We start from the raw sequence: 19834 nt of genomic DNA, 5'->3' as shown, positions 1-19834 counted from the left end.
CCCCCCCAGCATGTCCTGTGTGTCTGCTGGGACCTGTAGTGCTTTTACCCCCCAGCATGCCCTGTGTGTCTGCTGGGACCTGTAGTGCTTTTACCCCCCAGTATGCCCTGTGTGTCTGCTGGGACCTGTAGTGCTATTACCCCCCCAGCATGCCCTGTGTGTCTGCTGGGACCTGTAGTGCCTTTACCCCCCCAGCATGTCCTGTGTGTCTGCTGGGACCTGTAGTGCTATTACCCCCCCAGCATGTCCTGTGTCTGCTGGGACCTGTAGTGCCTTTACCCCCCCAGCATGTCCTGTGTGTCTGCTGGGACCTGTAGTGCCTTTACCCCCCCAGCATGTCCTGTGTGTCTGCTGGGACCTGTAGTGCTTTTACCCCCCCAGCATGCCCTGTGTGTCTGCTGGGACCTGTAGTGCTATTACCCCCCCAGCATGTCCTGTGTGTCTGCTGGGACCTGTAGTGCTGTTACCCCCCCAGCATGCCCTGTGTGTCTGCTGGGACCTGTAGTGCTATCACCCCCCCAGCATGTCCTGTGTGTCTGCTGGGACCTGTAGTGCTATTACCCCCCCAGCATGTCCTGTGTGTCTGCTGGGACCTGTAGTGCTGTTACCCCCCCAGCATGTCCTGTGTGTCTGCTGGGACCTGTAGTGCTATTACCCCCCCAGCATGTCCTGTGTGTCTGCTGGGACCTGTAGTGCTATTACCCCCCCAGCATGTCCTGTGTGTCTGCTGGGACCTGTAGTGCTATTACCCCCCCAGCATGTCCTGTGTGTCTGCTGGGACCTGTAGTGCTATCACCCCCCCAGCATGTCCTGTGTGTCTGCTTGGACCTGTAGTGCTATTACCCCCCAGCATGCCCTGTGTGTCTGCTGGGACCTGTAGTGCTATTACCCCCCAGCATGTCCTGTGTGTCTGCTGGGAGCTGTAGTGCTTTTACCCCCCAGCATGTCCTGTGTGTCTGCTGGGACCTGTAGTGCTATTACCCCCCCCCCCCCCATATGCTGCCATCAGCCCCCGTCCCCCCGGGGTTGTCTCTGTATGGATACTCTGCCCCCCCCCCCATATGCTGCCATCAGCCCCCGTCCCCCCGGGTTGTCTCTGGATGGATACTCTGCCCCCCCCATATGCTGCCATCAGCCCCCGTCCCCCCGGGGTTGTCTCTGGATGGATACTCTTCCCCCCCCCCATATGCTGCCATCAGCCCCCGTCCCCCCGGGGTTGTCTCTGGATGGATACTCTTCCCCCCCCCCATATGCTGCCAGCAGCCCCCGTCCCCCCGGGTTGTCTCTGGATGGATACTCTGCCCCCCCCCCCATATGCTGCCATCAGCCCCCGTCCCCCCGGGGTTGTCTCTGGATGGATACTCTTTCCCCCCCCCCATATGCTGCCATCAGCCCCCGTCCCCCCGGGTTGTCTCTGGATGGATACTCTGCCCCCCCCATATGCTGCCATCAGCCCCCGTCCCCCCGGGGTTGTCTCTGGATGGATACTCTTCCCCCCCCCCCCATATGCTGCCATCAGCCCCCGTCCCCCCGGGGTTGTCTCTGGATGGATACTCTTCCCCCCCCCCATATGCTGCCAGCAGCCCCCGTCCCCCCCGGGTTGTCTCTGGATGGATACTCTGCCCCCCCCATATGCTGCCAGCAGCCCCCGTCCCCCCGGGTTGTCTCTGGACGGATACTCTGCCCCCCCCCCCCCCATATGCTGCCAGCAGCCCCCGTCCCCCCGGGGTTGTCTCTGGATGGATACTTTGCCCCCCCCATATGCTGCCAGCAGCCCCCGTCCCCCCGGGGTTGTCTCTGGATGGATACTCTGCCCCCCCCCCATATGCTGCCAGCAGCCCCCGTCCCCCCGGGTTGTCTCTGGACGGATACTCTGCCCCCCCCCCCCCCCCCATATGCTGCCAGCAGCCCCCGTCCCCCCGGGGTTGTCTCTGGATGGATACTCTGCCCCCCCCCCGATATGCTGCCAGCAGCCCCCGTCCCCCCGGGTTGTCTCTGGATGGATACTCTGCCCCCCCCCCCATATGCTGCCAGCAGCCCCCGTCCCCCCGGGTTGTCTCTGGACAGATACTCTGCCCCCCCCCCCATATGCTGCCAGCAGCCCCCGTCCCCCCGGGATTGTCTCTGGACGGATACTCTGCCCCCATGTGACTGTTTTATTGGCCCCTTGAATGTGTTATCACCCGGGCCATTGATCGATTGATCGCCCGGCTGTCAGTGGTAATGCGCAGATGATTGGAGGTTGCAGGTTGTTACAAACTCTGATCGCTGATTTATTACAGGACAATGGGCAACAGTCTGTCTGGAGATCAAAGCTGCCAGAAGCACAGGATGTGCTGTGCCTTTAAGAAAGCGGGGGCGGGGCCGGAGAGAGGTATGAATGAGAAGAGGCGTGGCTATCGCTCTGTGGGCGGGGTCAGGCATGGGTGAGCAGCGGAGCCGCACAGCGGACGGCAGAAAGTCCTGGAAGTTACGGGATAGAGCGCGGCACCAGCAGCCCGGACCATGAGCCGCCCCGCCGGCACCAGCCCCGCCGGCACCCTGCTGCTGCTGCTGCTCTGCGGCCGCGTCCTGCTGTCCCTGCAGACCACGGAGGGTGAGTGCACGGGGGGCTCAGATAGCAGGAAGACCCTTATATCGGTGCAGAGGTGTCTGGTGATACTAGTATTACGGGGGTCTCTGTGACACTATTACGGGGGGCAGAGTGTTGCGCTCTGTGACACTATTATGGGGGGCAGAGTGTGGTGGTCTCTGTGACACTATTATGGGGGGCAGAGTGGCGCTCTCTGTGACACTATTACGGGGGGAAGAGTGTGGAGGTCTCTGTGATATAGTTATGGGGGCAGAGTGTGGCGCTCTGTGACATTAATATGGGGGGGGCAGTGTGTGGCAGTCTCTGTGACACTATTACGGGGGGGCAGAGTGTGGCGGTCTCTGTGACACTATTACGGGGGGCAGAGTGTGGCGGTCTCTGTGACACTATTACGGGGGGCAGAGTGTGGCGGTCTCTGTGACACTATTACGGGGGGCAGAGTGTGGCGGTCTCTGTGACACTATTACGGGGGGCAGAGTGTGGCGGTCTCTGTGACACTATTACGGGGGGCAGAGTGTGGCGGTCTCTGTGACACTATTACGGGGGGCAGAGTGTGGCGGTCTCTGTGACACTATTACGGGGGGCAGAGTGTGGCGGTCTCTGTGACACTATTACGGGGGGCAGAGTGTGGCGGTCTCTGTGACACTATTACGGGGGGCAGAGTGTGGCGGTCTCTGTGATGTTATTACGGGGGGCAGCGTGTGGAGGTCTCCGGTGATGTTGTTATGGGGGGGCAGCGTGTGGAGGTCTCCGGTGATGATGTTATGGGGGGGCAGAGTGTGGCGGTATCCGGTGATGCTGTTATGGGGGGGCAGAGTGTGGCGGTATCCGGTGATGCTGTTATGGGGGGGCAGAGTGTGGCGGTATCCGGTGATGCTGTTATGGGGGGGCAGAGTGTGGCGGTATCCGGTGATGTTGTTATGGGGGAGCAGAGTGTGGCGGTATCCGGTGATGTTGCTATGGGGGAGCAGAGTGTGGCGGTATCCGGTGATGTTGCTATGGGGGGCAGAGTGTGGCGGTATCCGGTGATGTTGTTATGGGGGGGCTGAGTGTGGTGGTCTCCGGTGACATTATTACGGGGGCAGAGTGTGGCGGTATCCGGTGATGTTGTTATGGGGGGGCAGAGTGTGGCGGTATCCAGTGATGTTATTATGGGGGGCAGAGTGTGGCGGTTTCCGGTGATGCTGTTATGGGGGGGCAGAGTGTGGCGGTATCCGGTGATGCTGTTATGGGGGGGCAGTGTATGAAGTTTGCCTGCCCCTATGTTATGCTCACATTCCCATCCCCGTACAGTTTAACCCCTTATTGAGCCAGTGACTGTTGCCCCCGTGGCTGAGCGGCGGTGGCACCTCCGGAGCGCAGTGCTCCTGTCAGTCGGAGGTAATGTTGCTGTGGGATTGGTGTCTGGATCACTTACACCGGCGCCTCCAGTCATCCGCCAGCTGCGCTCCACAGCCGTCCCCTCCGGCCGTTGGCCACTGACACCGCCTGCCCGGAGCACGCACTGACATCGGCGGCCCCAGTATATACTGTATATACAGTATATATCCCCCCCCCATGCACAGTGGTGCGGAGGTGGCATGGTTCGTGATGTCTGCACATATTGTTAATGAGGATTTGGCGGCTGCGATGACATCAGACGTGTGAAGTGATTAATGGTGAATTCTGGGACACTGCGATCAAATATAGAAGCTGGGCCCCTCAGGAGCGGGCGCTGCCGGCGTCATAGGCTGCCGCTGCCAAGCTCCTCTCCACAGCCGTCCCTCCAGGGAAGGGTATACTCTGCAGCCCTGTGGGGGAGCTCGTGTGTAGAGTGTCAGCTCTGCAGGTTAGTGTGTGTGAATGACCCCTCTATATACAGTTTATATCAGGTATTGTGCGCGGGGGGCGTCTCCTCGCAGGGGGTCCCGTACAGTAAATCCTCTGTTCCATCCTCTCCGCACACAATAGTCTCTTGTGTTCAGCGTTTCATGCTGCGGTTTTACAATTTTCGCTCCGTCCCTCCAGTAATTCTGTGTATGAAGTGTCACGGTGTGACCGAGCGAGCGTGTGACCGGCCGGCGTGCCCCAGACACAAGACCACCACCTCGTACATGAGAGCGGGCCACGACTGACCACCTACACTGGTGCTAGTATGTATTGTGGGGGATGAGGCTGGGCCTCGGAGCTGACACTCTAAAGCCATTCACTGAATGCTCTACCTCTTATTGAATATGAGACGATTGTAGCGTCCAAAGTCCCCCATCATGTGTGAGCGCTGCCCCCGATCACGGACCGGCGTGTGAGCGCTGCCCCCATCACGGACCGGCGTGTGAGCGCTGCCCCCGATCACGGACCGGCGTGTGAGCCCCTTCCTCCTTGTGATTCAGTAGTGGCCTCTGGAGGCCGGAGCGCACACTGTACACAGGAGCTGACAGTCGGTCGGACACCGCCTGGGCGCCTGCACCATGAGGCCACTTGTATGGTATTCTGCCCGGAAATGTTTCTGAAGTCACCGTAGAGATGGGGTGCGGCCCTGATTCACGCTGAGGAATGCCAGGCCTCTGTCCTCCCGGTGACGTTTCGCCCCCGTGGTTATAAAGGTGTACAGCTAACCTTTGTATTCCCAGCACCATAAAACACAAATCTACCACCCGTGGACTGGATACTAATATATATATATATATATATATATATATATATATATATATATATATATATATATATATATATATATATATATATATATATATATATATATATATATATATATATATATATATATATATATATACACATACATACTGAGGAGCTGCCACTCAGGGGTCTGGGAAAGCTGCTGGAGCTCCCTGTGGGGGATGTGCTGTCATTCAGCTTTCCCAGATCCAGACTAGGGAGGTTCCCGTGAAGCAGCACTTGTGTTAGAAAGTGTCTTATAAAACTGTGGTTCTTGGTGATGTAGCCCCTAGGGGGCGCTGCAGTCTATAGCGGATTTGGGGAATTCTGATCAGCAGTTGGGTAGATTCAGCGGCCTTAGTTTCGTTCCCCCTCCGTTTGCCATGGTTTTGTGGTATTGTTTTTCCCTCCCCTTTTGCTGAGGTTTTGCACCCCCCCTATTTGCTGCTGCTCTGCCCCATTCACTGCGGTTTCGCTCCCCGTTCCACCCGTTCACCGCGGTTTTGGTCCCCTGTTCACCGCAGTTTTATTCCCCGTTCAGTGGGGTTTTTTCCACCCATTCACCGTGGTCTTTGTTCCACCAGTCCACCGTGGTTTCTTTCCCTCACCGTTCGCCGTGGTTTTTGTTCCACCTATCCGCTGCGGTTTTGCTCCATCCCCGTTCGCCTTGGTTTTTGTTCCACCTATCCGCTGCGGTTTTGCTCCATCCCCGTTCGCCTTGGTTTTTGTTCCACCTATCTGCTGCGGTTTTGCTCCATCCCCGTTCGCCTTGGTTTTTGTTCCACCTATCTGCTGCGGTTTTGCTCCATCCCCGTTCGCCTTGGTTTTTGTTCCACCTATCCGCTGCGGTTTTGCTTCATCCCCGTTCGCCTTGGTTTTTGTTCCACCTATCCGCTGCGGTTTTGCTCCATCCCCGTTCGCCGCAGTTTTCAATCCACCTATCCGCTGCGGTTTCTCTCCCTCGTCCGGGTCTCACCGGGGCTCCTGATGGGGGCGGCACTTTATAAACGTGGGATAAGCTCCTGCGTGGACAGGTTGATGGCAGCGGCGCTCGGATTGCTGATAATGGACCGTTCCTCCCGCACTTCTGTACATTTCTTGGCAGGAGGACTCTGCGGTGTTAGCTGAACATGAAAGCTTGGAACGTTTGTTGTAAATCGCACGCGTTTCCAGCATTGGCTGTGAGCGGGGGAGGTGCCACACAGGACCAGCGTGGCCTCCGGAGGATGGTGGGCTCGAATGATGGGAGTTTGAGTCACGGCCGGGCGATGCGGGGAGGTTTGGCTTTTTGTTCTTCTGGGTGAGTCGTATTCATTCACTAATGAGGCTCCTCTGTAGCCAGAGGGCGTCGGGGGTCTCAGGCCGCCTCTCTGGGGGGGCACCATGTTATTTCTTTGGGGGTGTAAACTTCTCTCTTTGCCTTTTTAATGATAATTAGGATGAGTGTGGAAGTGCGTCTCTTCCCTCCCACCTGACCGCAGACCTGTGGGGGTCTCACTGGAAACCTCACTGATTGGACCTCGAGAGCTGCAGATATGGTCTGGGTCATGTGAGGGTCGTCGATATGGCCGGACCCCTATATCCATAGGTGGCATATATCCATAGGTGGCATATAAGGACACCTCCTCCTCAGTGATTTGGGGTGCGCACCACCCACCTGTGTGCGGCTCTGTTGGAGGTCGTAGGTTACATACATGATAGATCTGATCTGGGATGTCTGCGGATGCGACGTGTCGGGGCTCGTACGAGGAGCTGACGCTCCGCTCTTCCTGCCCGTGGCTGGCGCGTACGCAGTGCATTGTTATGGGATTGTGGTAGTCACCACATGTAAGAGGAGGAGCGCTGCGCTTCCTGCGGGGACAGATTTGTTGTTTTTGGGATCAGTGTGAGGATGTGGGGGGCTCGTGGCGGATGGAAACTGTCAGGTGGGGATGTGACGGCGGCGTATCGGAAGGTGTTCACCCCGGCGATCGGTGTCCGGTGCGTCTCCAGCGCGATCACTGGTGCTGATATCACCAGTAATACCACAGTGGTGTTCATCATGAATAACGTTGTGCGATCCTATGATGGGGACACTCAGTGAGGCCGTTACATGCCCATACAGTGTGATGCTATGATGGGGGATGCTGTCATGTGTCCGTACAGTGTGATCCTATGATGGGGGATGCTATGATGGGGGACGCCGTCATGTGTCCGTACAGTGTGATGCTATGATGGGGGGCGCTGTCATGTGTCCGTACAGTGTGATCCTATGATGGGGGATGCTGTCATGTGTCTGTACAGTGTGATCCTATGATGGGGGATGCTGTCATGTGTCTGTACAGTGTGATGCTATGATGGGGGGCGCTGTCATGTGTCCGTACAGTGTGATCCTATGATGGGGGGCGCTGTCATGTGTCTGTACAGTGTGATCCTATGATGGGGGGCGCTGTCATGTGTCTGTACAGTGTGATCCTATGATGGGGGGACGCTGTAATGTGTCTGTACAGTGTGATCCTATGATGGGGGGCGCTGTCATGTGTCTGTACAGTGTGATCCTATGATGGGGGGCGCTGTCATGTGTCTGTACAGTGTGATCCTATGATGGGGGGCGCTGTCATGTGTCTGTACAGTGTGATCCTATGATGGGGGGGACGCTGTAATGTGTCCGTACAGTGTGATCCTATGATGGGGGGGCGCTGTCATGTGTCTGTACAGTGTGATCCTATGATGGGGGGCGCTGTCATGTGTCTGTACAGTGTGATCCTATGATGGGGGGCGCTGTCATGTGTCTGTACAGTGTGATCCTATGATGGGGGGACGCTGTAATGTGTCCGTACAGTGTGATCCTATGATGGGGGGGCGCTGTCATGTGTCCGTACAGTGTGATCCTATGATGGGGACACTCAGTGAGGCCGTTACATGCCCATACAGTGTGATGCTATGATGGGGGCGCTGTCACATGTCCGTACGGTGCAATCCTATGATGGGGGATGCTGTCATGTGTCCGTACAGTGTGATCCTATGATGGGGGGTGCTGTCATGTGTCCGTACAGTGTGATCCTATGATGGGGGACGCTGTCACATGTCCGTACGGTGCAATCCTATGATGGGGGGGCGCTGTCATGTGTCCGTACAGTGTGATCCTATGATGGCGGGGACGCTGTCACATGTCCGTACGGTGCAATCCTATGATGGGGGGTGCTGTCATGTGTCCGTACAGTGTGATCCTATGATGGGGGACACTGTCACATGTCCGTACGGTGCAATCCTATGATGGGGGGCGCTGTCATGTGTCTGTACAGTGTGATGCTATGATGGGGGGCGCTGTCATGTGTCCGTACAGTGTGATCCTATGATGGGGACACTCAGTGAGGCCGTTACATGCCCATACAGTGTGATGCTATGATGGGGGGCGCTGTCACATGTCCGTACGGTGCAATCCTATGATGGGGGATGCTGTCATGTGTCCGTACAGTGTGATCCTATGATGGGGGGGGCGCTGTCATGTGTCCGTACAGTGTGATCCTATGATGGCGGGGACGCTGTCACATGTCCGTACGGTGCAATCCTATGATGGGGGGTGCTGTCATGTGTCCGTACAGTGTGATCCTATGATGGGGGACACTGTCACATGTCCGTACGGTGCAATCCTATGATGGGGGGTGCTGTCATGTGTCCGTACAGTGTGATCCTATGATGAGGGGCGCTGTCACATGTCCGTACGGTGCAATCCTATGATGGGGGACGCCGTCATGTGTCCGTACAGTGTGATCCTATGATGGGGGGGGGAACGCCGTCGTTTGTCCGTACAGTGTGATCCTATGATGGGGGTTGCCGTCATGTGTCCGTACAGTGCGATGTGCCGCTGAGCCCCGGCAGAGAATGGCACAGCCCCCCCCCCCCACATGCCGCACTGTTTGCTTTGCCACTGTTTATTCAGGGAGGGGGAGCTGGCACGGGGACGGGGAGCGCACCTTTACATTCCCAGGCTCCGGTCCAAGCAATACCGGAAATCCGCACCTGTGATGGGGGCCCTTGAGCCGTCAGCGGCTTCCCCCTGTCAGATACGCAGGGTGAATCCCGCAGGGAATGACGCTGTCGCCATTAGTGGCTGCTGCAGACGTGGGCGATGGAGGCACCGCAGGTGCTGGCGCTGCCCTCAGTGTGGACGTGCTGGCAGGTTTGTGGGGTCTGCTCCGGTGGGGGCGGTAGTGGCGGCTGCTGTAGGGGGGGATTCTCCGTGACTCAGCTTTTCCCGTGCTGACTCGCGGCCCACGGAGGTGGTTTTGGCTCGGCGTCGTGCGCTCGTCTGGACTTGTGATTAGGTGTTATTATACGGTGCAGGAATGTGGCCCACGTGGCCGTTACATAACCGCACAGCTGGCTTCCATTATATCCTGTGTACAGGCATGCTGGTACTTGTAGTGTCTTCCTATATGCATCGCGGCCTGTGTATGACCGAGCCGCCGGAGCTGGCGTCATCCGCTGCTGTCACTGACTCTCTCCTCTTCTTTTCTTTCAGTCATGCTCCTGGATTTTGAGAAGATGAAGGGAGAGACCGGCTGGCTGACCAACCCGTTTGGGAAAGGGGTAAGTGCACCCTGTCCTAGCGCCCCTGCGTCTCCCGCCCCCTGCACCGCGCTGTTTGTCTTTCCAGAGTTTACTCATTAGCCGGTTAATCCCATCACGCCTCCGTTTTGGAGCTGGTTGGGGTTTGGCGCAGGAGACAGCGGTCGTGTGGCCCTCTGTCGTCTGTGGCCCTCATTACCCAGAATCCTCCTGGCAGCCCTGGAATAACGCAGACCACCTGCTCCGTTCCCCTGGGGAGCAGAGATGGAGGGGTTAATTATTGCGATGACAGCGCTAATCCCGAGACTCGGCCTAATCAGCTGCCACTTAACACCGGCAGTGACCTTGAGGGTGAAGTGGTCGCCCGACATGTGGCGCAGACCCCGGAGGAGAATTATTAATGGCCGTGACTGTAATTATTGTGTTTGGATTTGGGGCAGTGGACGTGGGAAAGCGGCCGCCGGTGAGACCCCGGGTCAGGGAGTGAGATGGGCGGCCGGGAGCTGGGGCAGCGGACGTGGGAAAGCGGCCGCCGGTGAGACCCCGGGTCAGGGAGTGAGATGGCCGGCCGGGAGCTGGGGCAGCGGACGTGTGAAAGCGGCCGCCGGTGAGACCCCGGGTCAGGGAGTGAGATGGCCGGCCGGGAGCTGGGGCAGCGGACGTGGGAAAGCGGCCGCCGGTGAGACCCCGGGTCAGGGAGTGAGATGGCCGGCCGGGAGCTGGGGCAGCGGACGTGGGAAAGCGGCCGCCGGTGAGACCCCGGGTCAGGGAGTGAGATGGGCGGCCGGGAGCTGGGGCAGCGGACGTGGGAAAGCGTCCACCGGTGAGACCCTGGGTCAGGGAGTGAGATGGCCGGCCGGGAGCTGGGGCAGCGGACGTGGGAAAGCAGCCGCCGGTGAGACCCCGGGTCAGGGAGTGAGATGGGCGGCCGGGAGCTGGGGCAGCGGACGTGGGAAAGCAGCCGCCGCCGGTGAGACTCCGGGTCAGGGAGTGAGATGGGCGGCCGGGAGCTGGGGCAGCGGACGTGGGAAAGCAGCCGCCGGTGAGACCCCGGGTCAGGGAGTGGGATGGGCGGCCGGGAGCTGGGGCAGCGGACATGGGAAAGCGGCCGCCGGTGAGACCCCGGGTCAGGAAGTGAGATGGGCGGCCGGGAGCTGGGGCAGCGGACGTGGGAAAGCAGCCGCCGGTGAGACCCCGGGTCAGGGAGTGAGATGGGCGGCCGGGAGCTGGGGCAACGGACGTGGGAAAGGGGCCGCCTGTGAGACCCCGGGTCAGGGAGTGAGATGGGCGGCCGGGAGCTGGGGCAGCGGACGTGGGAAAGCAGCCGCCGGTGAGACTCCGGGTCAGGGAGTGAGATGGGCGGCCGGGAGCTGGGGCAACGGACGTGGGAAAGCGGCCGCCGGTGAGACCCCGGGTCAGGGAGTGAGATGGGCGGCCGGGAGCTGGGGCAGCGGACGTGGGAAAGCGGCCGCCGGTGAGACCCCGGGTCAGGGAGTGAGATGGGCGGCCGGGAGCTGGGGCAACGGACGTGGGAAAGGGGCCGCCTGTGAGACCCCGGGTCAGGGAGTGAGATGGGCGGCCGGGAGCTGGGGCAGCGGACGTGGGAAAGCGGCCGCCGGTGAGACTCCGGGTCAGGGAGTGAGATGGGCGGCCGGGAGCTGGGGCAGCGGACGTGGGAAAGCAGCCGCCGGTGAGACTCCGGGTCAGGGAGTGAGATGGGCAGCCGGGAGCTGGGGCAGCGGACGTGGGAAAGCAGCCGCCGGTGAGACTCCGGGTCAGGGAGTGAGATGGGCGGCCGGGAGCTGGGGCAGCGGACGTGGGAAAGCAGCCGCCGGTGAGACCCCGGGTCAGGGAGTGAGATGGGCGGCCGGGAGCTGGGGCAGCGGACGTGGGAAAGCGGCCGCCGGTGAGACTCCGGGTCAGGGAGTGAGATGGGCGGCCGGGAGCTGGGGCAGCGGACGTGGGAAAGCAGCCGCCGGTGAGACTCCGGGTCAGGGAGTGAGATGGGCGGCCGGGAGCTGGGGCAACGGACGTGGGAAAGGGGCCGCCTGTGAGTCAACAGGAGCAGCTGCTAAAAAAGAGAAAGTAGCGCCTATGAGAAGTACCCGCGGGTCTAAGATTAAATTAAGAGGAATAAGAGTTTGCTCACCTGGTGAGGTTGTGCGCCCTCGCACAACCCCGGTGTTGGTTGTATAGATCCTCCGATCTAGTGTGGATTGGGGGTTTGGAGCCTTGGTAGCGATCCTGTTAGATCGTGATCTTTGTTGGAGATGTCCGGATTCAGGACCGCTGATTCCTCCTGAAATCCCCGGCACTCTGGGTTCTGGAGTGTTACAGCGATCCACCGTTCTCCAGCTGAGGGTTTCACTTCGAAATGGAGTGCCTATGTCTTGCTGCAGCTCTGACCGAATCCCTCAGAAGGGAGTGTGCATGTGGTAAGTAATTGGATTATCGGTCTGGCGAGCGCTGACAATGCACAGGTTCCGTTAAGATTAAAGTTGTTTTATTGTTAAAATATTTTAGAAGCTCCTGTTATTCAGATAATACAACGCGTTTCAGCCAACAGGAGCAGCTGGGTAGGATTTGCATTGTTCGGCCCTGGCTGTCCTTCCTTGTTACCCCCCCCCCCTTTCTCCGGTTGGTGGTGCTGCCCACGGCTCACGTTCTCCCTGTCCTTCCTTGTGCCCCCCCTCACCCGTTGGTGGTGCTGTCCGCGGCTTACGTTCTCCCTGTCGTTCCTTTTGGGCCCACCTCCCCAGTTGGTGCTGCCCGCGGCTCACGTTCTCCCTGTCCTTTTTTGTGGCCCCCCCCCCTCCCCGGTTGGTGCTGTTTGTGGCTCACATTCTCCCTGTCGTTCCTTGTGCCCCCCCCTCCCTGGTTGGTGCTGCCCGTGGCTCACGTTCCCCCTGTCCTTCATTGTGCCCCCCTCTTTCCCCCGGTTGGTGCTGCCCGTGGCTCACGTTCCCCTGGTGCTGCCTGTGGCTCACGGTCTCCCGGTCCTTACTTGTGCCCCCCCCCCCCACACCGGTTGGTGCTGCCCGTGGATCACGTTCTCCCTGTCCTTCCTTGTGCCCCCCTCCTCGGTTGGTGCTGCCCGCGGCTCACGTTCTCCCTTTCCTTCCTTGTGCCCCCCTCCTCGGTTGGTGCTGCCCGCGGCTCACGTTCTCCCTTTCCTTCCTTGTGCCCCCCTCCTCGGTTGGTGCTGCCCGCGGCTCACGTTCTCCCTGTCCTTCCTTGTGCCCCCCCTTCCCGGTTGGTGCTGCCCGCGGCTCACGTTCTCCCTGTCCTTCCTTGTGCCCCCCCTCCTCGGTTGGTGCTGCCCGCGGCTCACGTTCTCCCTGTCCTTCCTTGTGCCCCCCTCCCCCTCCCCGGTTGGTGCTGCCCGCGGCTCACGTTCCCCCTGTCCTTCATTGTGCCCCCCTCCCCGGTTGGTGCTGCCCGCGGCTCACGTTCCCCCTGTCCTTCATTGTGCCCCCCTCCCCGGTTGGTGCTGCCCGCGGCTCACGTTCCCCCTGTCCTTCATTGTGCCCCCCTCCCCGGTTGGTGCTGCCCGCGGCTCACGTTCCCCCTGTCCTTCATTGTGCCCCCCCCTTTCCCCCAGTTGGTGCTGCCCGCGGCTCACGTTCCCCCTGTCCTTCATTGTGCCCCCCCCTTTCCCCCAGTTGGTGCTGCCCGCGGCTCACGTTCTCCCTGTCCTTCCTTTTGCCCCCCTCCCCGGTTGGTGCTGCCCGCGGCTCAGTTTCCCCCTGTCCTTCATTGTGCTCCCCCCCCCTACCCGGTTGGTGCTGCCCGAGGCTCACGTTCTCCCTGTCGCTCTTTGTGCCCCCGCCCCCTCCCCGGTTGGCGCTTCCCGCGGCTCTCGTTCTTCCGGTCGCTCTTTGTGCCCCCCCCTCCCCGGTTGGTGCTGCCCGCGGCTCACATTCTCCCTGTCCTTCCTTGTGCCCCCCCCCCTCCCCGGTTGGTGCTGCCCGCGGCTCACGTTCTCCCTGTTGCTCTTTGTGCCCCCTCCCCGGTTGGTGCTGCCCGCGGCTCACGTTCTTCCGGTCGCTCTGTGTCCCCCCTCCCCGGTTGGTGCTGCCCGCGGCTCACGTTCTCTCTGTCGCTCTTTGTGCCCCCCTCCCCGGTTGGTGCTGCCCGCAGCTCACGTTCTCCCTGTCGCTCTTTGTGCCCCCCCTCCCCGGTTGGTGCTGCCCGCGGCTCACGTTCTCCCTGTTGCTCTTTGTGCCCCCCCTTCCCTGCTTGGTGCTGCCCGCGGCTCACGTTCTCCCTGTCGCTCTTTGTGCCCCCCCCTCCCCGGTTGGTGCTGCTCGCAGCTCACGTTCTCCCTGTCGCTCTTTGTGCCCTCCCTCCTCCCCGGTTGGTGCTGCCTGCGGCTCACGTTCTCCCTGTCGCTCTTTGTGCCCCCCCTCCCCGGTTGGTGCTGCTCGCAGCTCACGTTCTCCCTGTCGCTCTTTGTGCCCTCCCTCCTCCCCGGTTGGTGCTGCCCGCGGCTCACGTTCTCCCTGTCGCTCTTTGTGCCCTCCCTCCTCCCCAGTTGGTGCTGCCCGTGGCTTACGTTCTCCCTGTCGCTCTTTGTGCCCCCCCTCCCCGGTTGGTGCTGCCCGCGGCTCACGTTCTCCCTGTCGCTCTTTGTGCCCCCCCTCCCCGGTTGGTGCTGCCCGCGGCTTACGTTCTCCCTGTTGCTCTTTGTGCCCCCCCCTCCCCGGTTGGTGCTGCCCGCGGCTCACGTTCTCCCTGTCGCTCTTTGTGCCCTCCCTCCTCCCCAGTTGGTGCTGCCCGCGGCTTACGTTCTCCCTGTCGCTCTTTGTGCCCCCCCTCCCCGGTTGGTGCTGCCCGCGGCTCACGTTCTCCTTCTCTTGCAGTGGGATCTTCTGCCGGACTGGAAGAACGGCAGCGCCATCTTCATGTACACCGTATGTAACGTGCAGGAGGGCGAGCAGGACAACTGGCTCCGCACCAGCTGGATCTACCGCAGCGAGGCGCAGCGCATCTTCATCGAGCTGCACTTCACCGTCCGCGACTGCAACAGCTTCTCTGGCGTTTCGGGGGCTTGTAAGGAGACCTTCAACCTGTACTACATGGAGTCCGACATGGACATCGGCATCAACTTCCAGAAGAGACTTTTCCGCAAGATCGATACCATCGCCCCCGATGAGATCACGCTGCAGGGGGACATCGACTCCCGAAACCTGAAGCTAAACATCGAGGTGCGGTCTGTGGGGAAACTGGCCAAGAAAGGCTTCTACCTGGCCTTCCAGGACATCGGCGCCTGCGTGGCCCTGCTCTCCGTGCGGATCTACTACAAGAAGTGTCCAGCCGTGGTACAAGGCATGGCGCTCTTCCCAGAGACCGTCGCTGGGGCCGACTCCCAAACCCTGGCCAAGGTTACCGGAAAGTGTGTGCAAAACGCCGTGTCCGTTGGAGATGTTCCCAGCATGCATTGCAATACAGATGGAGAATGGCTGGTGCTCATTGGACAATGCGTCTGCATGGCCGGATACGAGAAAGTGGGGGACGAATGCCAAGGTAACATATGCCCTAATAATGTGACCTTCTGATCATGGCGATCTGACACCCACCAACAGGTACCTGAACTGCAGCAACTGTGCACCTACCTACAGTACTCCAGAGCTGCACTCTGCATACTGCTGGTGCAGCAACTGTGTACATACATTACTGATCCTGAGTTACCTCCTGTATTATACTCCAGAGCTGCACTCTGCATACTGCTGGTGCAGTCACTGTGTACATACATTACTGATCCTGCGTTACCTCCTGTATTATACTCCAGAGCTGCACTCACTATTCTGCTGGTGCAGTCACTGTGTACATACATTACATTACTGATCCTGAGTTACCTCCTGTATTATACTCCAGAGCTGCACTCACTATTCTGCTGCTGCAGTCACTGTGTACACACATTACATTACTGATCCTGAGTTACCGCCTGTATCATTCTCCAGAGCTGCACTCACTATTCTGCTGGTGCAGTCACTGTGCACATACATTACTGTTCCTGTAGTATACTCCAGAGCTGCGCTCACTATCAGTCTTTCGGTCAGTGGCTGCTTTCCTTGTCAGCCGATTCTTATCCTTTCAGTGATGGGTGCGGTGGTCGGCAGGTGCTGCATCCCCCCTCTGGCCTCCTGTCCCCAGGTCACTGCTCGTTGCTGCGTTTCGGGCCTGTGTGTCAGGTTGCCAGTGTTGGGAAACAATGGCTGTTCCTGTTCGGTCACACATGGACTCTCCCGCAGCTTCAGGTGGGAGGAATGCGGCGCTGTCCTCCCTCTGATCCCGGCCGCCATGTTGCCTCCACCTATGTACAGGACGGCGTCTCCTCTGTGCGGAGGGGACAGGTGACGGCCGCTGTGGGACATGTCGGGGAGGGGGGGGGGGGTTACATCTCTGGTACTTCTGCGGGTGACGCTGAGCGGGTGCAGTCATTGGGTGATCCCTTAGATCCCGCAGATCACACATGATCTGTAGCAACACAGTGCGTAGTCTGTAGAGGAGGTGGCCGCCATGTGATGTCATCAGAAGCGCCACTATTCACCCCTCATTACTGAGCCCAGCGTGTCCCGGAGCTGAAGCCCCATTCCCCCTCGTACGGTCCCGGAGCCATCATTAACCCCCCCCCCCCCTCGTACAGTCCCGATCCCGGAGGTGAAGCCCCATTCCCCCCCCCCCCCCCAGCCCCGCACATCGGGAGCCTCCAGATAATAATACTATTATTAGGACCAGGTTGTGTGTCTGTATCTGGCGCAGGAGGAGCCCCCGGGATCCACAGGTGTCTGCACGGATATGTCAGGAATGAGGGGAGGCCGCACAGTCCTGGGGCTCGTGCTGTAGATGGCGCCTCCGTACGTCCTCTGAATAAAGCGGCTCTCTCGCGGGCCCCTTGGAGTCGGGGCTCCCCCCTCCTCGCTGAGGCAAGACGTGCTGGCACAATGTGCAGGGAGATGACCCCGGGTTCTGGGAACGCAGCTCTGGAGCCATGTTTGTATTTATCTTTCTGTGGTCAGTACAAATTCCCAGCGAGTTCTCTCCCCCCAGAGCAGCGTGCGGGCGGAGCGCAGCTGGGCCTTTCTGGTACAATATTCTGGCTTTGTTTGTGACTGGCTGCTCCTTGTATGATCGTCCTGAGAATTGTGTGTCCCCTGTGGCCGCTGTCGGTGAGGGGCCACGTATCCGCAGTATGAAATCCCCCCCTTACATCCGGATGTGGGGCCCGTCTCCATATTTGATAGGTGGTAAGTTATGGGCTCTGTCAGCGCTGCCGTGACATGGACGTGGCACAGCCTCATGTTTTGGGTTCCCCTCCCCCCGGTGACCTGGTGTTTTGTGCTCTCGTTGAGGGGTGTGATGGGGACGCGGCCAGCAAGCGATTGTTCTGGATGTGTCACCGCCTGATTCAGCGCATACAGGTGATCCTCCCGGCCTCCATTAACTGTGCTGAACCGTGGGAACTGGGCGGTGCCGGCAGTGACTGGCTCGTCTCCGCAGGTCGCCCGGGTCCTCGCCCCTCGTGTAGTGCCGGCAGTGACTGGCTCGTCTCCGCAGGTCTCCCGGGTCCTCGCCCCTCGTGTAGTGCCGGCAGTGACTGGCTCGTCTCCGCAGGTCGCCCGGGTCCTCGCCCCTCGTGTAGTGCCGGCAGTGACTGGCTCGTCTCCGCAGGTCGCCCGGGTCCTCGCCCCTAGTGTAGTGCCGGCAGTGACTGGCTCGTCTCCGCAGGTCTCCCGGGTCCTCGCCCCTCGTGTAGTGCCGGCAGTGACTGGCACGTCTCCGCAGGTCGCTCGGGTCCTCGCCCCTCGTGTAGTGCCGGCAGTGACTGGCTCGTCTCCGCAGGTCGCCCGGGTCCTCGCCCCTCGTGTAGTGCCGGCAGTGACTGGCACGTCTCCGCAGGTCGCTCGGGTCCTCGCCCCTCGTGTAGTGCCGGCAGTGACTGGCTCGTCTCCGCAGGTCTCCCGGGTCCTCGCCCCTCGTGTAGTGCCGGCAGTGACTGGCTCGTCTCCGCAGGTCGCCCGGGTCCTCGCCCCCTCGTGTAGTGCCGGCAGTGACTGGCTTGTCTCCGCAGGTCTCCCGGGCCCTCGCCCCTCACGTCCCCGCAGGTCTCCCGGGCCCTCGCCCCCACGTCCCCGCAGGTCTCCCGGGCCCTCGCCCCTCACGTCTCCGCAGGTCTCCCGGGTCCCTCGCCCCTCACGTCTCCGCAGGTCGCCCGGGTCCTCGCCCCTCACGTCTCCGCAGGTCTCCCGGGCCCTCGTCCCTCACGTCTCCGCAGGTCTCCCGGGCCCTCGTCCCTCACGTCTCCGCAGGTCGCCCGGGTCCTCGCCCCTCACGTCTCCGCAGGTCGCCCGGGTCCTCGCCCCTCACGTCTCCGCAGGTCGCCCGGGTCCTCGCCCCTCACGTCTCCGCAGGTCGCCCGGGTCCTCGCCCCTCACGTCTCCGCAGGTCGCCCGGGTCCTCGCCCCTCACGTCTCCGCAGGTCGCCCGGGTCCTCGCCCCTCACGTCTCCGCAGGTCGCCCGGGTCCTCGCCCCTCACGTCTCCGCAGGTCGCCCGGGTCCTCGCCCCTCACGTCTCCGCAGGTCGCCCGGGTCCTCGCCCCTCACGTCTCCGCAGGTCGCCCGGGTCCTCGCCCCTCACGTCTCCGCAGGTCGCCCGGGTCCTCGCCCCTCACGTCTCCGCAGGTCGCCCGGGTCCCTCGCCCCTCACGTCTCCGCAGGTCGCCCGGGTCCTCGCCCCTCACGTCTCCGCAGGTCGCCCGGGTCCTCGCCCCTCGTGTAGTGCCGGCAGTGACTGGCACGTGTCCGCAGGTCGCCCGGGTCCTCGCCCCTCTTGAAGTGCCGTCAGGTGTGAGACCTCCTGAAGATGATCTCTCCGGCCGTGTTTATAGAGGATCCTAGCCGCTCTCCAGCAATAGTCTTCTCTGTTATCTGCTGTTCTTTCCTGGCCCCCGGAGTTCCTCCGTCTGTCCGGGGCAACTTGGCCCTGTTCTTGGTTTGTTTACCGGTTTATAGAGGGGGAGGGGTATGGATCTCACACGTGGCCCCTGCGTGCTCAGCCCTGGGGCCACAGTGAGTGTCCGGCACATCATCCTGTATTGGGGGCCAGTCACTTTCCCAGTTTCCATCCGTAGCCGTGCGGCGCTCTGCAGGGGGGGTCGTTCTTGGATGAGAATCGCAGAAGGAAGCAGCGCAGCTTCCTCCTGACATCCTGAGGTCGGGAACCCCCCAAAGCGCCCAGCAAACAGGAAGCCGTGACTGCGCGGGATATCCGACGCAGAGACACTGGCGCACAGCAGAGGGGCGGACCCACATTCATTCATGGTCGCGTTCCTGCATCATCCGGCCTCTCCTCGGTCGCGTTCCTGCATCATCCGGCCGCTCCACGGTCACGGTCTCGTTCCTGCATCATCCGGCCGCTCCACGGTCACGGTCTCGTTCCTGCATCATCCGGCCGCTCCACGGTCGCGTTCCTGCATCATCCGGCCTCTCCTCGGTCGCGTTCCTGCATCATCCGGCCGCTCCACGGTCACGGGCGCGTTCCTGCATCATCCGGCCGCTCCACGGTCGCGTTCCTGCATCATCCGGCCTCTCCACGGTCACGGGTGCGTTCCTGCATCATCCGGCCTCTCCACGGTCACGGTCGCGTTCCTGCATCATCCGGCCTCTCCACGGTCACGGTCGCGTTCCTGCATCATCCGGTCTCGTCACGGTCGCGTTCCTGCATCATCCGGTCTCTCCACGGTCACGGTCGCGTTCCTGCATCATCCGGCCTCTCCACGGTCGCGTTCCTGCATCATCCGGCCTCTCCACGGTCGCGTTCCTGCATCATCCGGCCTCTCCACGGTCACGGGCGCGTTCCTGCATCATCCGGCCTCTCCACGGTCACGGGCGCGTTCCTGCATCATCCGGCCTCTCCACGGTCACGGGCGCGTTCCTGCATCATCCGGCCTCTCCACGGTCACAGGCGCGTTCCTGCATCATTCCGCCGATCCACGGTCGCGTTCCTGCATCATCCGGCCTCTCCACGGTCA

At 61.0% G+C, this 19834-nt stretch overlaps 1 protein-coding gene across 1 annotated transcript; it reads left to right on the top strand.

Moving 5' to 3' along the window:
• Positions 1-2436: 2436 nt before the first annotated feature.
• LOC142281379 (ephrin type-A receptor 2-like) lies at positions 2437-18701 on the top strand. The gene is made up of 4 exons (XM_075332847.1): positions 2437-2596; positions 9753-9820; positions 14662-15325; positions 18010-18701. The coding sequence occupies exons 1-4, from the start codon at positions 2506-2508 to the stop codon at positions 18699-18701; spliced, it is 1515 nt and encodes a 504-aa protein (XP_075188962.1). The 5' UTR covers positions 2437-2505.
• The last annotated feature ends 1133 nt before the right edge of the window (positions 18702-19834 follow it).

Source organism: Anomaloglossus baeobatrachus, unplaced genomic scaffold (assembly GCF_048569485.1).
Source record: "Anomaloglossus baeobatrachus isolate aAnoBae1 unplaced genomic scaffold, aAnoBae1.hap1 Scaffold_4729, whole genome shotgun sequence".
Taxonomy (NCBI): Eukaryota; Metazoa; Chordata; class Amphibia; order Anura; family Aromobatidae; genus Anomaloglossus; species Anomaloglossus baeobatrachus.
The sequence above is the reverse complement of the archived record's forward strand: the minus strand, read 5'-3'. Positions and strand labels throughout refer to the sequence as shown.

Coding starts and splice junctions, on each gene's coding strand:
- LOC142281379 (XM_075332847.1), top strand. CDS start 2,506: ATGAGCCGCCCCGCCGGCACCAGCCCCGCCGGCACCCTGCTGCTGCTG. Junction 9,821..14,661: donor CCAACCCGTTTGGGAAAGGG/GTAAGTGCACCC, acceptor CTTCTCTTGCAG/TGGGATCTTCTGCCGGACTG. Junction 15,326..18,009: donor AGTGGGGGACGAATGCCAAG/GTAACATATGCC, acceptor ACGTCTCCGCAG/GTCGCCCGGGTCCTCGCCCC.